Source organism: Colletes latitarsis, chromosome 7, assembly GCF_051014445.1.
Source record: "Colletes latitarsis isolate SP2378_abdomen chromosome 7, iyColLati1, whole genome shotgun sequence".
NCBI lineage: Eukaryota > Metazoa > Arthropoda > Insecta > Hymenoptera > Colletidae > Colletes > Colletes latitarsis.
The window spans coordinates 10,825,857-10,850,504 of NC_135140.1; the positions used below are offsets into that span (position 1 = coordinate 10,825,857).

Here is a 24,648-nt window from a genome sequence, read left to right on the forward strand (position 1 = left end):
CGAAATCGTAGCCGAGAAAAATGAATGGCTCTATCTTTCAGTAATTAAGACTGTACCGAAAAATAAGCAAACACATGGAAACGAACCCTGCGAGCGAGCCTTCAGACACGGCGCAGCTGCTACGACCCTGAGAATTCAAATAAACGACTTAGGTAGATTAAGCATACAAATCTCCGCGGTTCCTCCTCTGCAAATTCCTATATATGTTTCAGCTGGTCTTTTGTATACATAGTAGGACTATCTAAATGGAAACGCCTAAATATCTTCGTTACTTACGGATGCATGAAAAAAATCGGTTCGGGACAAACAGTTCCGAAGCAACGATATTTTCGTCAGCCATTTCTATCAAGGGAGCAGTCTCGTGTGTAAAATTTAACCATATTTGTTAATTTTTTTTAGCTAAATGTTACATCTAACGCTATTTATTTTCGCAATTTAGTTAACTGTTCTTTGGAAGTGCAATAAATTTTTTAATAATTTTTATTACGCCCACAGTAAGCATGTATTTAAATACTGGCGTAGGTGATTGCAGCTCTCAAGGTTGACTAAACCAAAAGAATCAATAAGATTTTTATTTGGTAGGTTTCCTGTTATTTAATTTACGTTGAAAATTGGCAAAAATGGCGAAAAGTTAAATTAAAAATTGCAAAATTTTGTCATTTTTTCCGCAAGCTATACAAAAAATGTTCTACAATCCACAATGCTTGACACTTATCACTTAAAATTGAACAGTACATTCTTAAATATACACTTTCAAGAAATGAAATAAAAAGAAATTGATTTTTTTTAGATTTCACATGAGACTGCCTCCTTAAAGGTAAAATAAAGTTACTTTTCATAGGTTATTTGAAAATTTCGAAATAATCCAACATTTCGAGTCATTGTTTGTTATCTTATTTCAAATAATATATTCCATCCTTCACAGACGATAAAAATGCAAATGCAATAACTTTGAATAATGGCCCATTCTAATTATCTAACCTCGAGATATTTACATTTTATTAACATATCTTGAAGCTCCAAAAGTGCTCGTAATGATTGCCATTGGCACCAATGCAGTACACTTCTAATTATTCACTTGTACGGTAGTGATGGGAGTAGCACTAAATCAATACTAACGATGCCAGTCTGCAAAATTATAATTTAGTACGAAACAATATCAAACAGATTCTACACCCGTTCGATGCTTCCACAAAAGCATCGATATCTATTGGATACCTTCTCAATGTTGTGTAGTTTCAAGAGCTACACAGTTCGATATTTTAGTTTATTTTGTCTACATTTACAACCATGACCGATGTCAGGCTACTACAAGCAATATTTATAAGTTATTTCAACTTCTTATACTATATTTTTGGTTTGATGACAAAAAAGTGTTATTTAATTGCGATGTATTTTAGTATATTTTATATCGGATTTGCCTTAAAGTCTCCCCGAATTTTAGTTATTATTCTTTCTAAAAACTACTAATTTGTAAAAAAAACTTTCATCCGCAAAGGTCAGTACATGCCCCAAGCAGCCTAGCTATCTTTATGGTAGAAACATCGATTCTATTAAAAATTATATCGTTATCTAGTATCGGTTATAAAAATACCGATATCAAAAATTGATACCACCTGAAATATCGATAAGTTCCAAGTACTCTGGCAACAAATTGCTCGACTATGATCAATATCTAATTATACTAAATTCATCGTTCGATAATATGAATTTTTTATTAGACAATTCGTAGTAACACGAGCACAGAGAATGCTCGAAAAGCAAAAAATTAGAAAAGAAAGAGTTAGAAATACCTTCCTAACGAGTGTCTCATTTAAAGTAAAAAGAAAAACGTCACCTTTGCTTAAATTTACTTTGTTTAAATGAATTTCAAACGCTTAACGCGTCCGATAACGTGCTGTTCGCTAGCGACCGACGTTTCGAACTTAAAACGCTTTACGAAGGATGATTTTCTAAGACTTGTAAACTTTAAATATTACTGTCGTTAGAAATACAACGAAATACTAAGTACAGAATTAAACTATTGAGTATTTTTATTCTTCACACTACGATTTAACCAAGTGTCTAAAAAACTGGTATGGCAGTCAAAGAATTTTTCCTTTTCTTAAATATTCTAGCATCGTCTTTCAAGAGTCAAGGTCTCGTTTTACTATTCATTTGCAAATTGTATTAAAAAAATTTCTGAAACAGTTTGTTTAATACTCGTTGACGTTCTATAGAATGTATCACAGACTAAATTCTTTTTAGTTCATACTATGGTAATTTGAGAGGCATATTACAATAAAACATAAGCACATAACTTTTTTAACAAGTCCATCGTTGACATACTGTCAATTCTAAAATTATAATAATAATTGTATTGCAAATGGATCCTAAAAATTCATATTACATTTAATACCGTGTCGCTTTTCTAATTATAGTGTAAAAAATAGAAATATTCCTGATGATAATGATATCATTCGAAGATAGCAAATAATAGGGTTTACTCGTTGCACTTGAAATACTCAATTTAAAACATTCCTGATTACAGTAATATTGTTCAAAAGTTAACAAGTGTTAGGATATATTCGTTGTAAATTTAGATTTGTATTCTTTGAATAACTGAAAATTTTTCACCTGTGCCTAGGAAATATAGAAATATCTTGTTTTAAACGGCAAAAAAGTGACTTCAGGGACTAATTGACAAGAATTAACATTTAGATTGATATGCGAATTTATAGCAATGGAACAGAATAATTATTACTGAGAATTTATGCTACTACATGAATGTGAATTATTTGTTTCATATTTCGAAATTATTCAGCGCTTTCTAAAGTTCGAGAATGTAGTGAAATATAGATCCTTAACCGAGTTTGATATCGAATATATTGTACGTTTCAAAGTCTCAAAATACTTCTTGAATAATACGAATCAAAGGCACTGAACATTTTTAATCGTCCCAACCATCTTCAATCTTTATTTTTACACAATACAGGCATACTCGCAAGACGTCAAAATTATTACAAGAATTTCGATTCGATAAAGAGCAGTACTTACGAAATTCTAACGAGAAAACGATAAATTCATTTGTTTCTTTCAAATATCAATGTACCAAAGTCTAGTAATCTAACAGATATGCTTTAATATCGTATTATAACAATAGTCAGATTCTGTTACTAAATATTTTAAATTCTTGATGCAGATCCTCAGGTTTCAGAATATGATCGAACAGAATAAAAGATCTTTTACTTCGTAAACGCTTTACGATAGACGACTTTCTAAGACTTGTAAGCTTTAAATATTACTGTTAGAAATGTAACGAAATACTAGGTGCAGGATTAAACTATAGAATATTTTTATTTTTCACATTACGATTTAATCAAGTATCCAAAAAACTGGTATGGCAGTCAACGAATTTTTCCTTCTCTTAAACATTCTAGCATCGTATTTCAAGAGCCAAGGTCGAGTTTTACTATTCATTTGCAAATTGTATTAAAAAAATTTCTAAAACATTTTGTTTGATATTCGTTGCCATTCTATAGAATCTATCACAGACTAAATTCAAGACGAGCACAGAGAATGATCGAAAAGCAATAAAACAGAAAATAAACGTGAATCTCACGTCGATGAGGTCGTCAGCGAATGACTTTTTCCTTTTCTTAAATATTCTAGCATCGTCTTTCAAGAGTCAAGGTCTCGTTTTACTATTCATTTGCAAAATGTATTAAAAAAATTTCTGAAACATTTTGTTTAATACTCGTTGCCATTCTGTAGAATCTATCACAGATTAAATTCAAGACGGACACAGAGAATGATCAAAAATGAAAAAATTTGAAAATAAATGTGAAACTCACGTCGATAAGGTCGTCCTTCCTCAGGCGTGGACCGCTCGGTATTCTCGGAGCCGGGGGTAGCGTTGGTGTCTCGATCCTCCTCTTCGGGAGTGGTGCCGCGATTGGGAACAGATCCGGCTCCAGGTCCGGTCGGGGACCTGCTGGTGGAGCCAGCGGGACTCTGGGGCGCGATTTCCTGTCCTGTCGCGGCGCTCGCGCCTCCTCCGATACCGGAAGTCGCGCCGGAAACGGACACCACCGCGCTGCCGCCGGCGGAGGACAACGACGACGGCGAGAACATGTTCGATATACTCGATAGGGAGCCGATGCTTGGCAATCCGGAGCTGGTTACCGGCCCGTTTCCGGTCTCCACTTTCAGGCACTTGCTCGGTGGAGCGAACGCCGATGGCCCGAGGGGCCTGAACCCACCGAACGGTAAACGGTGATCCAGAGGGTGCAAAAATTGCGGCGGTATGTGGAGCATATGATGAAGACCGTAACCGAGAGAAGCAGCCGTGCTGAATGGCACTTGAAGGTCCTTCGTGTCAGTCACCTAAACAGCATATCGGTATGGATTAGTTGTGGCAAGACAATGGATGCGATAAATAGTATTTTAATATTCTTTAGGGGAGGCAAAGTTGAAATTTTCAGTGTTATTTTATTATGCTTTTATTTTCTATTGCTATAGTTTATACCATATATCCTATACTACACCACATTATACCTAATATTAGACTAGATATAAAATTAAGACAGACGAATGCGTAAAAGCGAGACGAACATCGGAAAGAACCGAATAGTTATGTAAAAAAGAGAAAAGGAAATGCTTATATCAGAAATAAACGTAACTAGGGTAAGAAAAGCGAGAGGATGGTATTAGTATAAGACTAGTCCCAAAGCCAAAGCAAGTTTTCGTTTTTCGATAAAATTTATTTGTTATATACATACGATATATAACGATAAAAATTATTTTCGGTTGCGGGGGCCAATTACAATCATTTTTGGTGAATACGCATACCCTCGAATTCCTACGCACTTTCGAGAAAAAAATTCGTTACCGAAAATATAACGTCTGATCATGAACGAATGATTCCCCTGAAATTTCACATGTTTCAAATCGTTCTAAAAAAATTATTTTTAGTTCCAGGGGTCGATTACAATAATTTTTGGTGAATAGACATACTCTCGAAATCCTGCGCACTTTCGAGAAAAAAATTCGTAAACGAAAATATAATGTATGGCCAGAAATAATTTCTTATTTTTTAAATTCTTGTATTCTTGATTTTCGTCTTATTTTGACCTTTAGAATCCCCCATTAAAATTTTTCCCAGGGGTGGCCGAACACCCTGTATAAAAATTCTCTATGAATATCAAAAATGTGTCAAATCGAAGCATGTAAACATTCTTAACGAGGACCAAATCCATACGTTCAAAGTACTGAGCTATATCGTGCGTAACAGAAGTTGGTACTCTTATTAACCATATAAAGAATCCAACTCCTCAGCGGAATTCGAGACCCAGGGTACCGAGTTGTAATTCGAGATGCTCGCACCTTGACGACCGCAAACGATTGTAAACCATTTAATGGGACTTTCACCTCCGAAAATGGGCAAAAAATTGTTTCTCTTTTGCGTTTTCATTTACTGTTGGCATGCAATCTTGAAAACGCGTCTTGAAAATGTTACGTTGGAACGTTAAAAATTGACTGCAAACGATGTTTCACAAATTTTACCAGTCTCGAAACACTTTCCCCATATATTTCCAATATAATAAGTTGACAAATACGAAATGTCGTTTTTCCTATATTTGAATTTACATTTATAGCAAAGTGTCATGAGCGTTGTTGTAAGACACGTTGAATATTAAAAAAGTTTAAAATAAGGACATTAAAACTGAATTATTATTATCATAGACGAAAACACAGAATATTCGTATAATTTTTTTATATGAGTATGTAGAAAAATAACGGTGAAAATTGTTGAATATATAAAGTTAGTATTTGGAGAAGGTTATACATCTAAGAGTTTGATCGATTTTTTTCGATATAGTTTAATGTTCTCTTATTCTATTTCAATCTAGTTCATATATTGATAATTCGTTTTTGATTTCATAATTAATCTATTTCAATGCGGCAGAAACGATGGCGAAGTGTTCTCTGTTGTATTTAAATGTAGTGCAAATTGAAGAGAATTCGGCTCAAGTAAAATTTACAAATAAAACTGTGACTTTGCGATTGTCAAATTTTAAAACAGGTGCAACAAATTTAAAAATAATCGGTTTCTTAGTATCCCCGTTAGAAATTCCCGAATATAGCCCTTGTTTCGGAACGTCCAAACGAGGAACACCCTTTAAAACCAACCCCTAGCCGCCATTTCACAGCTTATGGTTCTCCATACATCATTTGTGATTAATATTCTCTAGATTTGCATATTTATGTATTAATGAAGTATTATTATTTGAATGTTTCTAATTGTTCAATATTTATATAAACTGACGACTAAAAATTACGAGTCTACTAAATCTTATTATAATTAAAAAGGCCGTTACTAATTATGTACACGAAACGATCTTCGCAATACTGAAAACGTACGTAATTATAATTTAATATTTTTAACAAGAATAAAACAATACAAAATATCAACAGAACCGCGCCATTTTATGTGGATATTATAAATTACACTGCAAGAGTCATGGCTTTAATAATTAAAATAATAATATACATGGGCTGAAGTAACTTTCCTGCATTATTGTGAAAAAACAATGATACAAGGGCAACGAACGAAATTTAATTAAAAGGAGAAATATCAAATCAGAAACAAAGTATATCGAATAAATTAAATCCGTTCGAGGGTGATTAATTGGTCGTATAGAATGGGACCGTGTAATGAGTCTCAACTTTCTTGAACCTTTAATTTCCGATTTTGTCTCTCGTCAAGATATAAATCTTATTTAAAAAAAAAAAAAAACAATAATATAATAAAGAATATGATTTTTAAAATATTAAAATTGAAAATTAAAGAAAACTTTCAAACAATGATACTGATATTCTGCAAATATATTAAATGTAACAAACGGATATTATGGTACAATATGCATTAAACGTTTGAAATATTTTAATGCTACCGTTATCCATTACGGTCAAAAGGATGACATTTACCGCGGTCCGATGTTTCGTTATTACAAACGTTACAAAATGCAGCTCGTTGATTTTCATCGAAGCATTCACTATGCCAGCTTTAATAGACTCGTCAATCACGGCGAATAGAATGATACAACTGACGGGGGAAAGCTTCACGTTTTGACGGATTATTATAACACAGTGGTTTCACGTTATTAACAGTATAATGCCATATTGCTTTCGTATTATACGCTATTTCAATGTGCTCAAACGCGTAGGAATACCCGCATACTGCAAATGAGATATCCGGTTAAACAGTACGATAAGTTTTATCCACGAATTTTAACGGATATTCCACATAAACGCGAAATATCGAACGAATACTACTGTCACTTACGCTCTTACTAAACACTTGCTCGATATATACTTTAATTTCGAGTTTTTTTCGTTTACTCGAAACCACCGAAATTCATTATACTGCAATAATTGTTAGAAAATAATATTAGATTTATCACTTATATTGTCTTCGTTCCTTATAATTCTGTATAATCACGTGTATTTAAATAGTTACGTATTTTTTTATGGTCGATTATGATATTACACGTTAACATTGATTCGATTCAATATTTTTCACATTTATTTTTATCTTTTCGTTAACTCGAAATCACCGAAATTCAACATTATACTTCAATAATTGTTACAAACTAATTTATTTTTCGGCTTCGAGGCTTTTCGAGGCTTCGTGAAAAGTTACTAAAAAATTAAAATAAAAAATATCAAATCGTTCTAAAAAAATTATATTCAGTTGCGAGGGTCAATTACAATCGTTTTTGGTCATTAGACATACCCCCGAATTCCTACGCACTTTCGAGAAAAAAATTCCTTACCGACAATATCATTTCTGGCCAGATATGTTTGCCCGAAATTTCATGCAAATCTTTAAAATGCCATAACTTCTGAACGGATTGAAGGATTTTAATGTTTAAAAAAGCAAACTACGCGTATTTTGATGGAGAATATGTAGAAATCGCAAAAATATTCGAAAAGTTGGTCCTTGACCCCGCAAAATGAGAAAACCCCTATAAAAATGGTCGAATTTTCAAACAGCCATAACTCCTACAATTGTGAATATATTTCAATGAAACTTTTTTCTGAAGCAGAGCTCATGGGTGCCCACAAAAAAGTATTAGACAACTTTTCTGTAGGGCGTCAAACAAAATTATTAAAAATCGAAAACGAGTTTTTAAGAAGAATCGACAGGGGGTAGGTGCCTAAATTTTTCGACGAAAAAAAAAATTTCAAATCGTTCTGAAAAAATTATTTTCGGTTGTGGGGGTCAATTACAATCATTTTTGATGAATACACATACCTTCCAATTTCTACGCCCTTTCGAGAAAAAAATTCGTTACCGAAAATATAACGTCTGATCATGAATGAATGTTTCCCTTGAAATTTCACGTATTTCAAATCGTTCTAAAAAAATTATTTTCGATTGTGGGGGTCAATTACAATTATTTTTGGTGAATAGACATACCCTTGAAATCCTGCACACTTTCGAGAAAAAAATTCCTGAATGAAAATATAATGTATGGCCAGAAATAACTTTTTAACGAAGCCTCCATCAACAAATTGGTATTCTTGATTTTCGTCTTGTTTTGACCTCTAGAATCTCGCATTAAAATTTTTCCCAGAGGCGGCTGAACACCCTGTATACTTTAATTTCGAATTTTTTTCGTATATTCGAAACCACAAAAATTCAACAGTATACTTCAATAACTGTTACAAAATAATTTATTCTTCTGTATTGTCTTCGTATTCTTATATTATCTATATTGTATAATTATGTGTATTTAAATGGTTGCGCGTTCACTTATAGTTCATCGATTATGATATTATACGCTAATATTGTTTCGATTCAATATTAGATCGTATTCTCTAGAAATAGTAAATTTTACCGAGCACTGAGGTAGTATTATATTATCCGTGTTGTAACATCGGTATTTAATTAATTGTGATTCAATATTGATTACCCTTTGTCTGCAGAACGTCACAATTTCAAACGGCAAATAGAAGCTGTTAACAGATCGCTGTTACATTGGTAAACATACACTTTTATAAATGTATGGATATTAGGTGTTTACCTTTGACAAACGCTTCTATAATATTCGACAATGTCGAAAAATTCATGAGAATGCATTCTCTTTCGTGATGACATAGAATTTCCATTATAGAGTTTATTGTATTTTAAATAGAATACGTTTCTACTTGTTACCGATCGAAAATAGAGTACTAATATTTGAACAATGCTTACGCACTATCAGATCAATATTCCAGCTCGCGTAACCATTCCGTTCGACAACGTATCATTTTACTGCATTTATACAATTTCAGAATTTCATCGTTCGCGGAATATATTGCGAGACGAAACGTAGAAAACGTTCTTCGATCATAAGAATTAAGATAATTGTTCGTTCGAGAAAGAAAATTCCCATCCATCGTTAAATTAACCTTTCTAAACCTCGTGATACGATTAAATTCGTTTATTAACTTTATTAGAGTAACTAAAGAGGATCTACATTACGATCGAAACTTTTATAATAAAACTATGATGAATTTCGATGACAATGCGAACAAGTTTTTAAATATGTATTTTTATTTGCATCGAACGGAATACTATTGAATGTTACAAGTAAAAATAAGACTGAAGTGTTGTATAACAAACAATTCATGAATGCTTTGTTAAGAATTTATGACGAAAATATGAAATGTGATGTTTTTCTATTTATTAAAGAAATAAAACTAAAATTTTGTTTAATGTAGAATTATGTGGATAATTTAATCATTCCTTTATCAGAGTTTACTTTTTATCATTTATCTTGGATACGGAAGTATTCTTTCTTCGATGATAACTTTTTCTTGTCATAAAATTTTTAACTATTGTTCAAGTTTATATTCACCAAATTGCAAAGAAACTCACGATTGATTTTACTTTATTATAAACTTTTTTTCAACCGAGTTTCACAGTTCATATTTTTATTATAAGTTCTTAACGAAGCATTTATGAATTTTTTGTTATATAACATTTTACTCTTATATACGTATATTAATTAAAATTTGTCAAGATGTAGCTGAACGAAAATTAAAAATTGTAAAACTCGGGAGCTGTAACGGTGGATTGATGGGTTCCCGAATTTTCGAATAAACATTTCATCGAATCGATAATGATGTAGCCAACGAGTTATACGGGAATTAGTGCAGCGCGATTAGTTTATTATTCTTTTATACGAGGAAATGAGGTTCTCGTTTGCCAACCCCCGTATTTGTTCTTCCGTCCAATCAGTGATTTATTAGGTATTCATTATTATCTTAATTACAAACGGCTACCGCAGAGTATGGCATTTTTGGCCCCGATGGTCGATCGATGACTGCGCTTTTACATTTACAATATTTTCAATCCCTCTTCTTCCGGTTCGCAGCTGCGCGTCGGACAAAAACACCGATTAATATCCGACGAAATTATTTTACCTGTTAGCAGCTTCGAACTTTCGTTATCCGATTTCAATTACTCTATTTGCATCTTACGTAACAGATTTTATTAGAAAAAAATAAGAAAATTCCTCGTTGATCGATTTAAGCAAAATATTATTAATATTCGGCCAACGTTTATGTCCACTTCTTCGAATTTTCTTTTATTTGTTTTGAATACTTATCAAATATGTATATTCAACATTTGACATTTTATTTATAAACGATTTATTGTTAGATCAACAAGGAACGTCTTTAACCTATTCAGACTTGCCTAAAACGATTTGTTGTTCTTTCGAATGATTATTCTCGCCTTTACAAGATTTAGTAAACGTTTCACCATTTTTCTATTCACAAACAGAATACATCGATTTAAATCAGTATTGAAAATTCAATCGACGCTAAATTTACAGACAAAATTAAATAGAAAGAAATTTTTTATATATAATTAGTATAATCTTAATTGTTGTATATCAGCACAACGTGTTTATTTAAGATAAATTTAGTTAGAATATCCAGAAACAAAATTAAATAGAAACTTTTTATATAAAATTAGTATAATCTCAATTGTGATGTCGTATATCAGCGTAACGTGTTTATTTAAGATAAATTTAGTTAAAACATTCAGAGACAAAACTAAATAGAAAAAAATTTTTATAGAAAATTAGTATAATCTTAATTGTGCTCTTGTATATCAGCACAACGTGTTTATTTAAGAAAAATTTGGTTAGAATACACCCAGAGCACGTTGCATTAATTCTATATTTTACGAGTTTTTATCTCTTCGTGAAAAATTGTACAATGAAGTTAGAAGAAATAGAATCGTTCGAAAAATTCAGAATTATTGTACAGCGTGCTATAAAGTAAAACTAAATTCACCTAACGTAAAATAACGTACGTTTAGAAACATTCGTTTGGAACTGTACGCATACAATACTTACGTTAGGTCGGTCCAACGAGTTTGGTCGTCTGACTTTTTCTAAAAAATTGCTATTGTATGATAAACATTTGTTCGCTACGATTTACACATGCATACACGTAGGCTGGCGCACATTCGACAAAATCCCCATTCAGAGCGTGCATTAATTACCACTGACGAGCATAAAGCAACAAGCGGGCTGAAGCGATTGCACCTGCAATTGGACCTCATTGGAATCGACATTTTTCGAAGCACAAAGATTGGCTCTTTTATTATTCACTACGATAGTGCGGTAAAACGAATTTGCAATAAATTTTGAAAAAAACCGTAAACGCTACGGCGAACCACCATTCATCGACCGTAACGATGATTAAAACTGCTTATAGTATTCTAACACAAAATTCTACCCCTCGAAGCTTCCAACGACGACACCGATTTTCGATAGTTTTGCAACGAACAAACGTATTAATATAACATCGACTGAAAATATTTAACAGACATTGGTTTGATTTAATATCCAAATAGGTACTCGAATAAATACGAGTATACTTCGACAGTGTATTTGACTATTTCAGTATTATTATTTAAAGAGTTACTGTTAGAATATCACTGCTTGTGTGATTATAACTTTTCCGATGATTTGACTAAAATGAATGGAAACGATAATAAGCGCTGAAAACTAACGAAATGCTTTTGAAATTATCTATCAACATACTGCAAAATGTATTTTGCAAAATAGTAAAAGTATGTGAATCGTTTTCGAATTCGTTGAATAATCGAATCGTCGATGTGTTCGAGTATTCGAACGCAGAGAAATTTTATAAATATTCAATATTAGAATAATGTCGAACAATTCATAAATATTCAATTCATGTAAGAAACTTGTTCGTCGTCTTAAAAAGAGTCAATTTCAAAGAATACAGAGTCTACTACACACTGAGAAATTTTATAAATAATACTCATAATTAGAATAACGTTGAGCAACGCCATTCATAAATATTCAATTTTTGTAAGAAACTTATGCGTCGTCTTAGAGAATGTCAATGTCAAAGTGTACAGAGTCTACTATACAGTAAATTTTCTTTCAGTCATTGGATCGCAGATACGAAACTGGTTCGAATAATATTCGATCCGGATGATAGATTTTTTACGAAGAATAGAAATTTTAACAGTGGAAGATGTGTTCCTTTCCTTTTAACAACATTCAGACCCGGTGTGTCGACAAAAAAGGAGATCGAACTAATGGTAGCAATGGTATGTACTGTTCTAAATACTATTTTTGGCAGGCTCAGCATCAGCAAACAAAGAGGAGTACAAGCAATCACAGGCTTAAGCGTATAGGTAAGGATAATAGGACACTAACTTGTGGATTGAAGGGTCTTTGCATTCTCAGAGCTTCCGGCAGCCCTCCAGACTGTGAAAACACAACCAGAGACGGCGGCGGTAGATGATTCGGCACGTACGCAGAATTATCCATCTAGAACAGATATCGACGTGTTCCATTTCTCAATCTTCCATGGATCTCACACGCGTATCGATTCACGCGCGAAATCTGTCGAGATAATCGCGACTTTTCCAAAGCCTATCGTCGCACAAATGCACCGGAAAAACTGGATACGAACGAAAACATTATCACCGAATCGATCAGTGTCGCGCGAAGATCGGTAATTTAGTGTTATTAAAACACAAACGATGATCGAATCTGTAAGTACTGCTCGTATCAAATCGAATATCTAGTTTCAAATATACACTAATTATAATGTCAAGCTCCAAAACATTATCAGAACTCTATTTCATATTATTTTATTTATCTTCTCTGTGTATATTTTATTTTATCGTCGTTTCACTGTATTCATCGTTATTAATGAAAGATCTTGTGTAATGAACATCATAGTGTTATTGAAATACGAACGACGATCGAACGTGTAAGTACTGCTCGTACCAAGTCGAATATCTAGTTTCAAATATACACTAATTATAATGCCAAGCTCCAAAACATTATCAGAACTCTATTTAATATTATTTTATTTACCTTGTCTGTGTATATTTTATTTTATCGTCGTTTCACTGTGTTCATCGTTATTAATGGAACGTCTTGTACTAGAATTATTTAGTCACGCGCCATTTTTTAACTAAACTCGTCTGGACGTAACGATTCGCTAGTTTTCGAACTACATAAATTATATTTTCCTTCTTGTGAATTAGAAACAACACAACGGATTTGTAAATAATACATTTCTTTTAAATTAATATTTTTAAACCGAGTTCGAAGGTATACAATTTTAAAAAACACACTACAATTTGCAATTTATTTCTGTATCATGGAGGTTTCTTACGCGCACTGTTTCATTTCAACTCGTTGTTATTTAAGGCACTTGTTATTCCATTATGTTTTTGAAACGTTGCATTAAAATTACTTAACCCCATAACGTTTAAGGGATGATAATATTTGTTTTCCTTCAAATTATACATTGGATACAACATTGTAATTAACAAAAACCACATTTTTAGAAACAAATCCAATAAAGAAAACTAATCATTCTTGGCTAACCTGAAAAATATGAGCGTTAAGAGGTTAACGTACACGCGTGCGTTGCGCTTTTTATGATAAGAAGTAGAAAGAAATACCTCTCTATCAAGTGTCTCATTTAGAGTAAAAAGAAGAAGAACGTCATCTTTGCTTAAATTTACTTTGTTTAAATAAATTTTAAACGCTTAACGTGTCTGATAACGTGCTGTTCGCTAGCGACCGACGCTTCGAACTTAAAACGCTTTACGAAGGACGATTTTCTAAGACCTGAAAACTTTAAATATTACTGTCGTTAGTAATACAACGAAATACTAAGTACAGAATTAAACTATTGAGTATTTTTATTCTTCACACTACGATTTAACCAAGTGTCTAAAAAACTGGTATGGCAGTCAAAGAATTTTTCCTTTTCTTAAATATTCTAGCATCGTCTTTCAAGAGTCAAGGTCTCGTTTTACTATTCATTTGCAAATTGTATTAAAAAAATTTCTGAAACAGTTTGTTTAATACTCGTTGACGTTCTATAGAATGTATCACAGACTAAATTCTTTTTAGTTCATACTATGGTAATTTGAGAGGCATATTACAATAAAACATAAGCACATAACTTTTTTAACAAGTCCATCGTTGACATACTGTCAATTCTAAAATTATAATAATAATTGTATTGCAAATGGATCCTAAAAATTCATATTACATTTAATACCGTGTCGCATTTCTAATTATAGTGTAAAAAATAGAAATATTCCTGATGATAATGATATCATTCGAAGATAGCAAATAGTAGGGTTTACTCGTTGCACTTGAAATACTCAATTTAAAACATTCCTGATTACAGTAATATTGTTCAAAAGTTAACAAGTGTTAGGATATATTCGTTGTAAATTTAGATTTGTATTCTTTGAATAACTGAAAATTTTTCACCTGTGACTAGGAAATATAGAAATATCTTGTTTTAAACGGCAAAAAAGTGACTTCAGGGACTAATTGACAAGAATTAACATTTAGGTTGATACGCGAATTTATAGCAATGGAACAGAATAATTATTACTGAGAATTTATGCTACTACATGAATGTGAATTATTTGTTTCATATTTCGAAATTATTCAGCGCTTTCTAAAGTTCGAGAATGTAGTAAGATATAGATCCTTAACCGAGTTTGATATCGAATATATTGTACGTTTCAAAGTCTCAAAATACTTCTTGAATAATACGAATCAAAGGCACTGAACATTTTTATTTGTCTCAACCATCTTCAATCTTTATTTTTACACAATACAGGCATACTCGCAAGACGTCAAAATTATTACAAGAATTTCGATTCGATAAAGAGCAGTACTTACGAAATTCTAACGAGAAAACGATAAATTCATTTGTTTCTTTCAAATATCAATGTACCAAAGTCTAGTAATCTAACAGATATGCTTTAATATCGTATTATAACAATAGTCAGATTCTGTTACTAAATATTTTAAATTCTTGATGCAGATTCTCAGGTTTCAGAATATGATCGAACAGAATAAAAGATCTTTTACTTCGTAAACGCTTTACGATGGACGACTTTCTAAGACTTGTAAGCTTTAAATATTACTGTCGTTAGAAATGTAACGAAATTCTAGGTACAGGATTAAACTATGGAATATTTTTATTTTTCACATTATGATTTAATCAAGTATCCAAAAAACTGGTATGGCAGTCAACGAATTTTTCCTTTTCTTAAACATTCTAGCATCGTATTTCAAGAGCCAAGGTCGAGTTTTACTATTCATTTGCAAATTGTATTAAAAAAATTTCTGAAACATTTTGTTTGATATTCGTTGCCATTCTATAGAATCTATCACAGACTAAATTCAAGACGAGCACAGAGAATGATCGAAAAGCAAGAAAATAGAAAATAAACGTGAATGTCACGTCGATAAGGTCGTCAACGAATGACTTTTTCCTTTTCTTAAATATTCTAACGTCATATTTCAAGAGTCAAGGTCCAGTTTTACTATTCATTTGCAAATTGTATTAAAACCATAATTATTTTTACTGAAAATTTACGCTACTAGATAAATGTGAATTATTTGTTCGATATTTCAAAATTATTCAGCGCTTTCTAAAGTTCGAGAATATGATGAAATATAGAAAATCCTTAACCGAGTTTGATATCGAATATATTGTACGTTTCGAAGTCTCAAAATACTTCCTGAATAATACGAATTAAAATTACCGAACAGTTTTAATCGTCCCAACCATCTTCAATCTATATTCTTGCAGAATGCAGGCATATTCGCAAGGCGTCAAAATTATTACATGAATTTCGATTCGATAAAGAGCAGTACTTACGAAATTCTAACGAGAAAATGATAAATTCATTTGTTTCTTTCAAATATCAATGTACCAAAGTCTAGTAATCTAACAGATATGCTTTAATATCGTATTATAACAATAGTCAGATTCTGTTACTAAATATTTTAAATTCTTGATGCAGATCCTCAGGTTTCAGAATATGATCGAACAGAATAAAAGATCTTTTACTTCGTAAACTCTTTAATATTACAAAATTAACGAATAATACGAAACTTAAACTTTAAATAAATTTCGTGTTCCAGTATAAAACAAATAGTGTGTTTTGTCGTAACGAAATCTTTAATTAACGAGGAATAAGATTAATTCTATCCTAAATTTAATGAACGTTGAAACACACGGATCGAAACGCTCTTAATTAATATTGTTCGTTAAGAACTCGCGTCGAAAGAACAGACATCAGAGATCGTGAATATATTAATTAAGAGCGTTTAAGGACGATTCAAGTATGATATAGTCAATGATTCGACCGACAAATGACTTAAATTTCTGTTCCTTCTTGTGTTTCAACTGGAGCTATCGAATTTGATCCACGAGCGACTGCATCGATCGCGGTTGTGTCAGTTTCTCTTTCTCTTGTATCGAATAAATTAACGAGTGCAAGAAAGTGCGCGCCGTGACGCGTCGAAACGAAGGTGTGAAATTATAAAACGCGCGCTGCGACGCTCCGCGGGTGTTCAGGCCCATTTGTTTAACGCGAACGTTAACAATTTCGTGCGTACTGTGCATATTATCGTCGATAAAATTTATTTACGCCCCGCGTTATATTACACGGCAATTTTACGCAACGACGAATTTCCCGATCGTAAATACAAAATGAAATACGAGAAACTAGTCAAATTCTGCGGTTGTAAATTTAATTTCGAACGGTAATCGTTTCGATGATCGAACGCCAATATTTTTCTATCGAGAGTTGCAACCTCATTTTCCTCATGACTCCTAATTCCTATTAAATTAACGAAATCTACTTCGTTACTAGTCAAATTCTGCGGTTGTAAATTTGGTTTCGAACGATAATCGTTTCGATGATCGAACGCCAATATTTTTCTATCGAGAGTTGTAATCTCATTTTTCTAGGTTAGACTCCTAATTATAATCAAATTCTGCGGTTGTAAATTCAGTTTCGAACGATAATCGTTTTGATGATCGAACGCCAATATTTTTCTATCGAGAGTTGCAATCTCATTTTTCTAGATTAGACTGCTAATTCCTATTAAATTAACGAAATCTGTTTCGTCTATTATCTGGATATTTGATCCCTCGTATATTAAATTACTAGTTAATTTAACACAGTCGACGGTAATGGAAAATAAATATCTACGGTGTAGAATCACGTATTATGTTAATACTATTACATTTGATGCATTTGCACTCGTCGGGACAATCGTCGCGTATCGATCTGTTCCGGTGTCGTTTCGAATTAATTCTGTTCGAAGAAATTAAGAGCATCCTTATCTTCTATTTACAATACCACACATTGTTCTTTGTAACGAATTGAAATTACGGTTGGAAAGTGATAGACGATCGAGTATTTTAGTAGAAACTTCGTAATTTGTAGAAGTTTCGAAGCACTCTCGATGGCAGAGATATACGAAAACACTGAACACCCGCAACCCAACGACGCAACAGGCTAAACGTTATTTCGATCGCTGGTTAATGCCTCGACTATGAATAAAGACAAAAACTATTTTCCCGCGTGTGCGTGTATAGATGTACGTGTGTGTCGATAGTGTATATTAATATACATATTAATGCGTATACTGATCACCATATAACGCGTACATTTTGTTGAACGCCGAAGAAGTCACTGCACGAAATACGGTCGTCCGAAAACATTCACTCTATTTCCACGGATCTCATCGTCTTTATCCGTCTCTTAGGAAACGTGTCCTTATCATCAGCTGTTTGCACTAATGTATCTGGTGAAATCGATTTCCAACGTTACGAGCAATCCATTCGAAAAGTGCGCGTCAGCCGACGAATAAACCTAACCTCAACGCGCGGTTGTCACGCGGTCCGTCAGCCGCGTAAACAGTCAACAAACGGTGAACTTGTTTTGACAGTCGGCGGTAGGTATCGTTCGGTGTCCGTTGATCGCGTTAAAACTCGTTAAAATGACGGCACAGAACGATTAACGAGAGTATGCGGCGCGGCGAATTCAAATTCAAACGAGTCACATAATCCCGCCACGACGTCCACTCCGACCTAACCTCTCGACGGATGATAATTCCCGACAAGTACCTCAACTGGTGGCTCGGTTCACTCGGGTACGGCTCTCTGGTAATGCACTAAACGTGGTGAGCCAGGTGCAAGCGAGGGGTGAGTGCGAGAGGAATGCGCCAGGCCAATGCGAGCAACCTCGTGGACATGCGAGTGCAGACTGATTGGAGTGTGAGGATACTTACCCACGAGTCGTGAGAACGGTGGCGGTGGTGGAGGCGAGGTAGAGGCGTGGAGAAACAAACCGGCGGCGGTGCTCGCGTGCGCGCGTGTTTTCCGCCGCCATTACTGGCGCCACTGTAGCGGCACTATGGCACCGCGCACGCGCGCCATGCGCACACGTTTCACGCGCACCCATTATCGCGGCGCACCGAGGTTTAATCGTGCGTCGACAACGTAGCCAGCAGCATCTCGAATCTCGCGTCGCAATCTGTAAATCAGACTCTGCGAGAATCCGCGCATCTTCTATGCTCGAGGTGTGGCTGAATTCACCGATGCTCTGTGAACAAGAATATGAGATGCACGTGGCCTCTAGTAACTGCTTTTTACATTTATTTTTATTCTTGCAATTGTATAATATCATGATAACTGTGACAATGCTACGAGATAGTCGGAACGAGATTTCTGCTGTTATGTTATTTAGTTAAAATTGAAACTGCAGGTTTCAAATTGTGTTTCGTTCCCTTTATTTAATAATTTTTTTATGTTCGTACCTGAAAGTGTCTTCTGCGATCAATTAAACGCGAGTTATATGGAATCCAGGCTTCGATTTCTCTTGGGTTGTTCAGAGACTTTGCTTTATTTCTTCTGTTATTCACATTTCAAATTTACATGCAAAATAAACTCTAAAAAATAAAGTAAAGATTATTGATTGAATAAAATTATTCAACAAATATTGCCAACTTTACATGTATCGTTTATAAAGATTATGTACGAATGATATTCTGTAATACAAAATCATAGAATTTTTATATATACACATTTTTGCGATATGCCATTTTGGCCTATTTGATTAACAATACATGTCAATACTAATAAATCTGAATCAGTTACATTAGTTTAACAGCAACAGACGAACCATCGTTTAAAAATTTGTCTGATCTAGGCAATACTAAACGTATTGTTACTTACCGATATGTTGAATATAAACATTCAAAGTAAAATAAATGAAAGTTTTATACACATGAATGTAACAGAAAATCTGTAAAGTGTAAATACTATATAATATTATCACTGCAAAATTTAACTTTTGTAAAATACAAATTAATATACTAGTAATAAATTAGCAAATATAGAATTATAACAAACAACTTTCACCTGTGCCAAAAGGAAACGAAAACGAATTTCCATGTTTGACGAACGATATCAATATAATAGAAATATAATATAATCCAATATTTTAAACACATAAAGTATTATTAATACTTCTATAAGTAAAATACAATTTAATACATGACATTTCAGACATGTTTGTCGATATTTTTGTTTAATAACTTGTAAAATAAAAAATTAAAAGAATATACAATGAAAAAAACTGAATAATGAATACTACTAGAATTATTAATTACCATTATTTTAATGTCATAGGATTCAGAAACTTCTGGCTTTTTATACTAAAATCAAATTTAGGATTAAAATTGATTATACAAATTTAAATAATTGTCCACATGCATTGTGAAGTTTTAATTAACCAATGTCTTGATTTAAGTACATTTTTAAGCGATAATTTTTTAAAATTTCTTTGAAACTAAAAATAAAATCTATTAATCTCTGTTGTGACTACCATTTCAAATAACTCTGATTTACGAAAAGTTCTAAGAAATAGAACATGTCTCGGTTGTTAGAAATTAAAATACAGTAATAAACGTAAAGTAAATAAATTTGAAATAACGTAAAGTAAATAATATTTGAATTCAGATAACGATTACATAATAATAAACTGTTTCCCAAATTGGGTTAAAAATTGCATTTTAAGTATATTCAATGATCTTATTACCTTTTAAAATATAACAAAATTTTAATGTAATTTAAAACTAAAGACAATACATTTACTATCCTTTCCCCATTATATAATACATAATGCTACTCAATATAAATAAACATATTGAATTATTTTCATTTTTAATCAAATGTTTTAATCGTTACTGACGTTTGTTCGCCATACGAATGTTTTACACTTTTTTATATCTTCAAAAATGTATAGATTTAAGAGAATTAAGTTCGTTATACTTGCCAGGAAATATGTTTCAATATCATAATATTTAATTAACTAAAAAGAAGATATGGAATTAATAGAATTCCAGCATGGTTTTGTTTGCAATTTTTAAATTAATATTATAGTTGTAACAGAAAATTATTTATTAATAATAAAGTTTATATGCGTAAAAATAACTGAAAAGTTAATAAACAATCGGTAAGACTTCTTGGTTGGAAATAAAAAACTTCTCAAGCAGATAACAATCCTTTACTCAAGGAAACCAACAAAGACGCAGAGTGGTTCCCTCTATAATGAACGAATTGAAACTAACCCTTTCTGGTCGATAAACATCTCATGTGGTATAAAACTTTCTATTGATTTTTTTTATTAGTAAACTTGTGAACGAAGCATAGGGCAAATGCCCTATTGAGATATGATCGATGAAACTTTTTATTCAAGGACTCAGAAGTGTAGAAAACCTCCTTGCCATTTTAACGTTATTGATTTAGTGTGGGATAAGAATTCAACGCCGTTCACGGTAAGAAACAAAACTAAGTATGCCAGCAGTTATTTGAAAATGATTCAAACCTGAAACCACAGACAAGATATACGAGTAGACTTTTCACCCAATGCATTTTTTCAGCCCGTTTTTCTGGGGCTCTAAAACCCCATTACCATTTCCGTGTCACTCGCAACGTTACCAACAGATTTAGAAATTCCATAGTCAAGTCACATGTATTTACACAACACTACAGCTGTTTGCCTATCAATATTAATTCAGTGAATAGTTTCTCAACTGATCGCCATCCATGAGAAGACGCTAAAATCACCGAATTTTCAGGTCGATATGGCAGTCAGATTGGGTCACGAAAGTCTAATTAGGTGAAAGGTCTACTCGTATATCTCGTCTGTGGTGGAAGGTCTACTCGTATAGCTCGTCTGTGCTGAAACGATCTGTATTCGACGAATGTATCTGAAATTTTGTGGAAACATGGCACGCAATGAAATAATTTCGTGTGGCTGGAAATGTTTCTGTAATTTTTTAACGAAGCCTTAATCAACAAATTAGAATTAAAAATTTCCCATTAAAATTTTTACAGTTTGGAACACCCAGTATAATTGTGTAAGTCGCAACTCTATGCTGGATACCAAACGTGATTCAATATGCATGTACCGCAACACTAATGAAATCGCATATCGAACAATGCTCAACGCTAATTTTTCTAATCCAGTGCAGTAGGTTCCAGTGTGTGTTTGGGCATTTTGTACATGTCGCAACTCTAATCAAAACAAACGCGATTGGTCAGTAACGCAACACTAATGCAAAACGCCTAAAATATAATCACGATTCGTTCGTACTATTTGCAACGCGATTAATATTTCGCAACTCTAATGCAAACCGTGATCGATTCTTACTTCGCGACTCTACTCTGAAATAAATCGCGAAAAAGTCTCATTGTTCGCAACTCTAAATGGAACTGCAAAATGGAACTTGCAGAATTATCTAGATGAACAACGCGAGTATCATTCATGTCTCGCAACGCTAATAGCAAACCGTGATCAGTTCTTGTTCGCGACACTATGCTGAAAAGCAAACGCGAAAAATGATCGCAACTCTAAATCTAATCACCGTGAAGTTAAAATAATAGCAACGCGATCATTTGTATTTCGTAACACTAATGCAGACCACGATTTGCCCCAAAACATTGGACGTTGTGGTACAAGTACCATCTGAAAAACTACAACTACTACTACTACAATTAGAGGCGAATTCAGTGACATTAGTAGTAACAAATGATGATTCTCCATCCTCGTCCGAAGATGAGGATGAAGAGCCATTTGTTGCTGCCCATTCTTGCGACAATTTGTCAGGGCCTCTTCGACTCCATCGAGTCTCTTCTTTCTTCGGCGGTCCTGCCGATGCCTGAAACTTACGCAAGACTGGGCTCGAGCTTTTGTGCAATACGTAGTCTTCCAACAATGCACGAACTGTTGCAAGAGCGTACGTGGTGAATCTCGAGGGGACGAGCGTTTCGAAAAGGGGCCTAGTCACGATCGCGAACGCGAGAGAGCGACTTTAAAAGTCGCGCGATTCGAGGAGTCGAAAATAAAGCTAAAACAAACAGCATGCACCGTTTGAATCAGCAAGATTTCTACTCTCGAAATCGTAACTACAGGAACAGAACTGCCACGCGAAAACGCGCCTGCCCGAATAACTAATGTGGACAGTCCTGCCCTGACGCTACCTTCTTAGGTCTAAACACACACACCAGAGAACAAGTTACCTACCTACCTAACGCTATATTTAAAAAATTTCAAAACGCATTCTCTCAAACACACACTCCACGGTTCTCACACAAAATGTCCGGGCGCAAGAGCCTAAACTAGAGAGGATTCCCCGGGGTTCCTCCGACACCCGAACATTGTAACAACATTCATACTCTAAGGTACGTACCCATTTACTGAAATCGGCTGACAAAAACTAACGACCATTGCGTGTTTTTATTATGTGTATATATAAGCATTTATACAGAACGTTTTAATATTGTCTTTAATAAAGTATAATACGTGTAAAATTGAGAAGTTAATCTATTAAGCATTTTATAATATTACTGTTGCGTATGCAATATCAACTATTGCCAAATAAATGGTAAATAGACACTTTATAATATTATTATAATTCATGAGAATCTAATGTTAGAAAATTCTAAACTACAAAGTAATGAACTTTTGAAACGACGCACTTCCACAGCCTAACCACACACACATGTGTGGAAAGTACGTCGTGCACGATACACTAGCATTGCCAGCCGCACATGTACATATAGATTATTGTTATAAATCCAAGTCATCGTGCCCATTGCCTTCACTCACCTAAGTAGCACTTGGGCACTTGAGTGAGATTAGGCAACGAACACGGAAAAATAGCCTGAAAATCCTAACTAGAAAAAATGGTTACTTATGGCTAAATAACAATCTATAACGGACTAAATTTTCTTATTTCATTTTAATATATTTGAAATTGATATTTAATAAATGTATAATTCCATAAGAGAATTCTACTAATCAATATTGAATTGTATAAAACAAATGACTCTAATCATGACTTTAATATGTGCAATTTATATTTAAAAAATGTATAATTCTATAAGAGAATTCTACTAATAAAAATTGAATTGTATATAACAAATGACTCTAATCACAACTTTAAAATAAAATAAATTACTTTGAAAATCAAAGATAAAATATCTAAGCAAATTGATAAAAATATGTAACCCTCGGGCGATTCCATGGTCAAAGCATATTTTTAAAATGTAAAAATAGTACATAATGTATGTTGCTTTGACTACAGAATCTATCCGTCGCGAAATATCTTCTTGCATATTAATCCAATCATATATTTTAATAAGTTAAGAAATACTTACTTATTAAAAATCAAATTATAAAGTGAAATAAAAAAAAATTGATCTTACTATGACATTTGTCATCTTAAAAATCGCTGTGTGCAAGAAGATTCTAATTTTAAGCAAAAGATCCTAAGATAAAACAATATACATGTGTTACTACTCGCGGGTATGATTCATACCCGCGTTCACTAAATTCGCCAAAAACACTAAGTATACAACTGGTCACCCGTGTTGATTCGGATATTTCATCCTACAACATGGTTGGGGACCAGAGGAAACAAAATAGCATGCGACTCACCAATTGTAGAATTCAAGCACCCGCACGACGATGTTGGCCAATAGAAGTCATCAGTGAAATCAGTAACGTAGTCAACAGGGAAGTCATCCAAGGTAGTATCATAAGTAGGTACGTTGATGGGATGTTAGGATCCTATAAAAAGAAACAGCAAATATAACACTCTATTTCTTAAATTGCAGAAATTTTAATTTTAATAAAAAAATGTCTGCTAATATTGAAAATTTAATGTAGCAACATTTCAAAGAAACAATTTTTTTCAAAAATTTAGT

General features: G+C 33.2%; 1 protein-coding gene across 7 annotated transcripts in view; it reads right to left on the reverse strand.

Annotated features, from left to right (window-relative positions):
* The window catches only part of LOC143344116 (E3 ubiquitin-protein ligase Rnf220), a 281,343-nt gene extending 262,019 nt beyond the window's left edge, over positions 1 to 19,324 (reverse strand). For 2 of the 7 annotated variants that reach the window (XM_076769827.1, XM_076769822.1), the window contains exons 1-3: positions 18,040 to 18,481; positions 12,738 to 12,851; positions 3,834 to 4,365 (exon numbers count right to left, since the gene is read on the reverse strand). In XM_076769827.1, the coding sequence (XP_076625942.1) occupies positions 3,834 to 4,365; positions 12,738 to 12,851; positions 18,040 to 18,093 (700 nt within the window). In that variant the 5' untranslated portion in view covers positions 18,094 to 18,481. The other 5 variants (XM_076769824.1, XM_076769823.1, XM_076769825.1 and 2 more) reach the window with 5 other exon arrangements.
* Between the last annotated feature and the right edge of the window lie 5,324 nt (positions 19,325 to 24,648).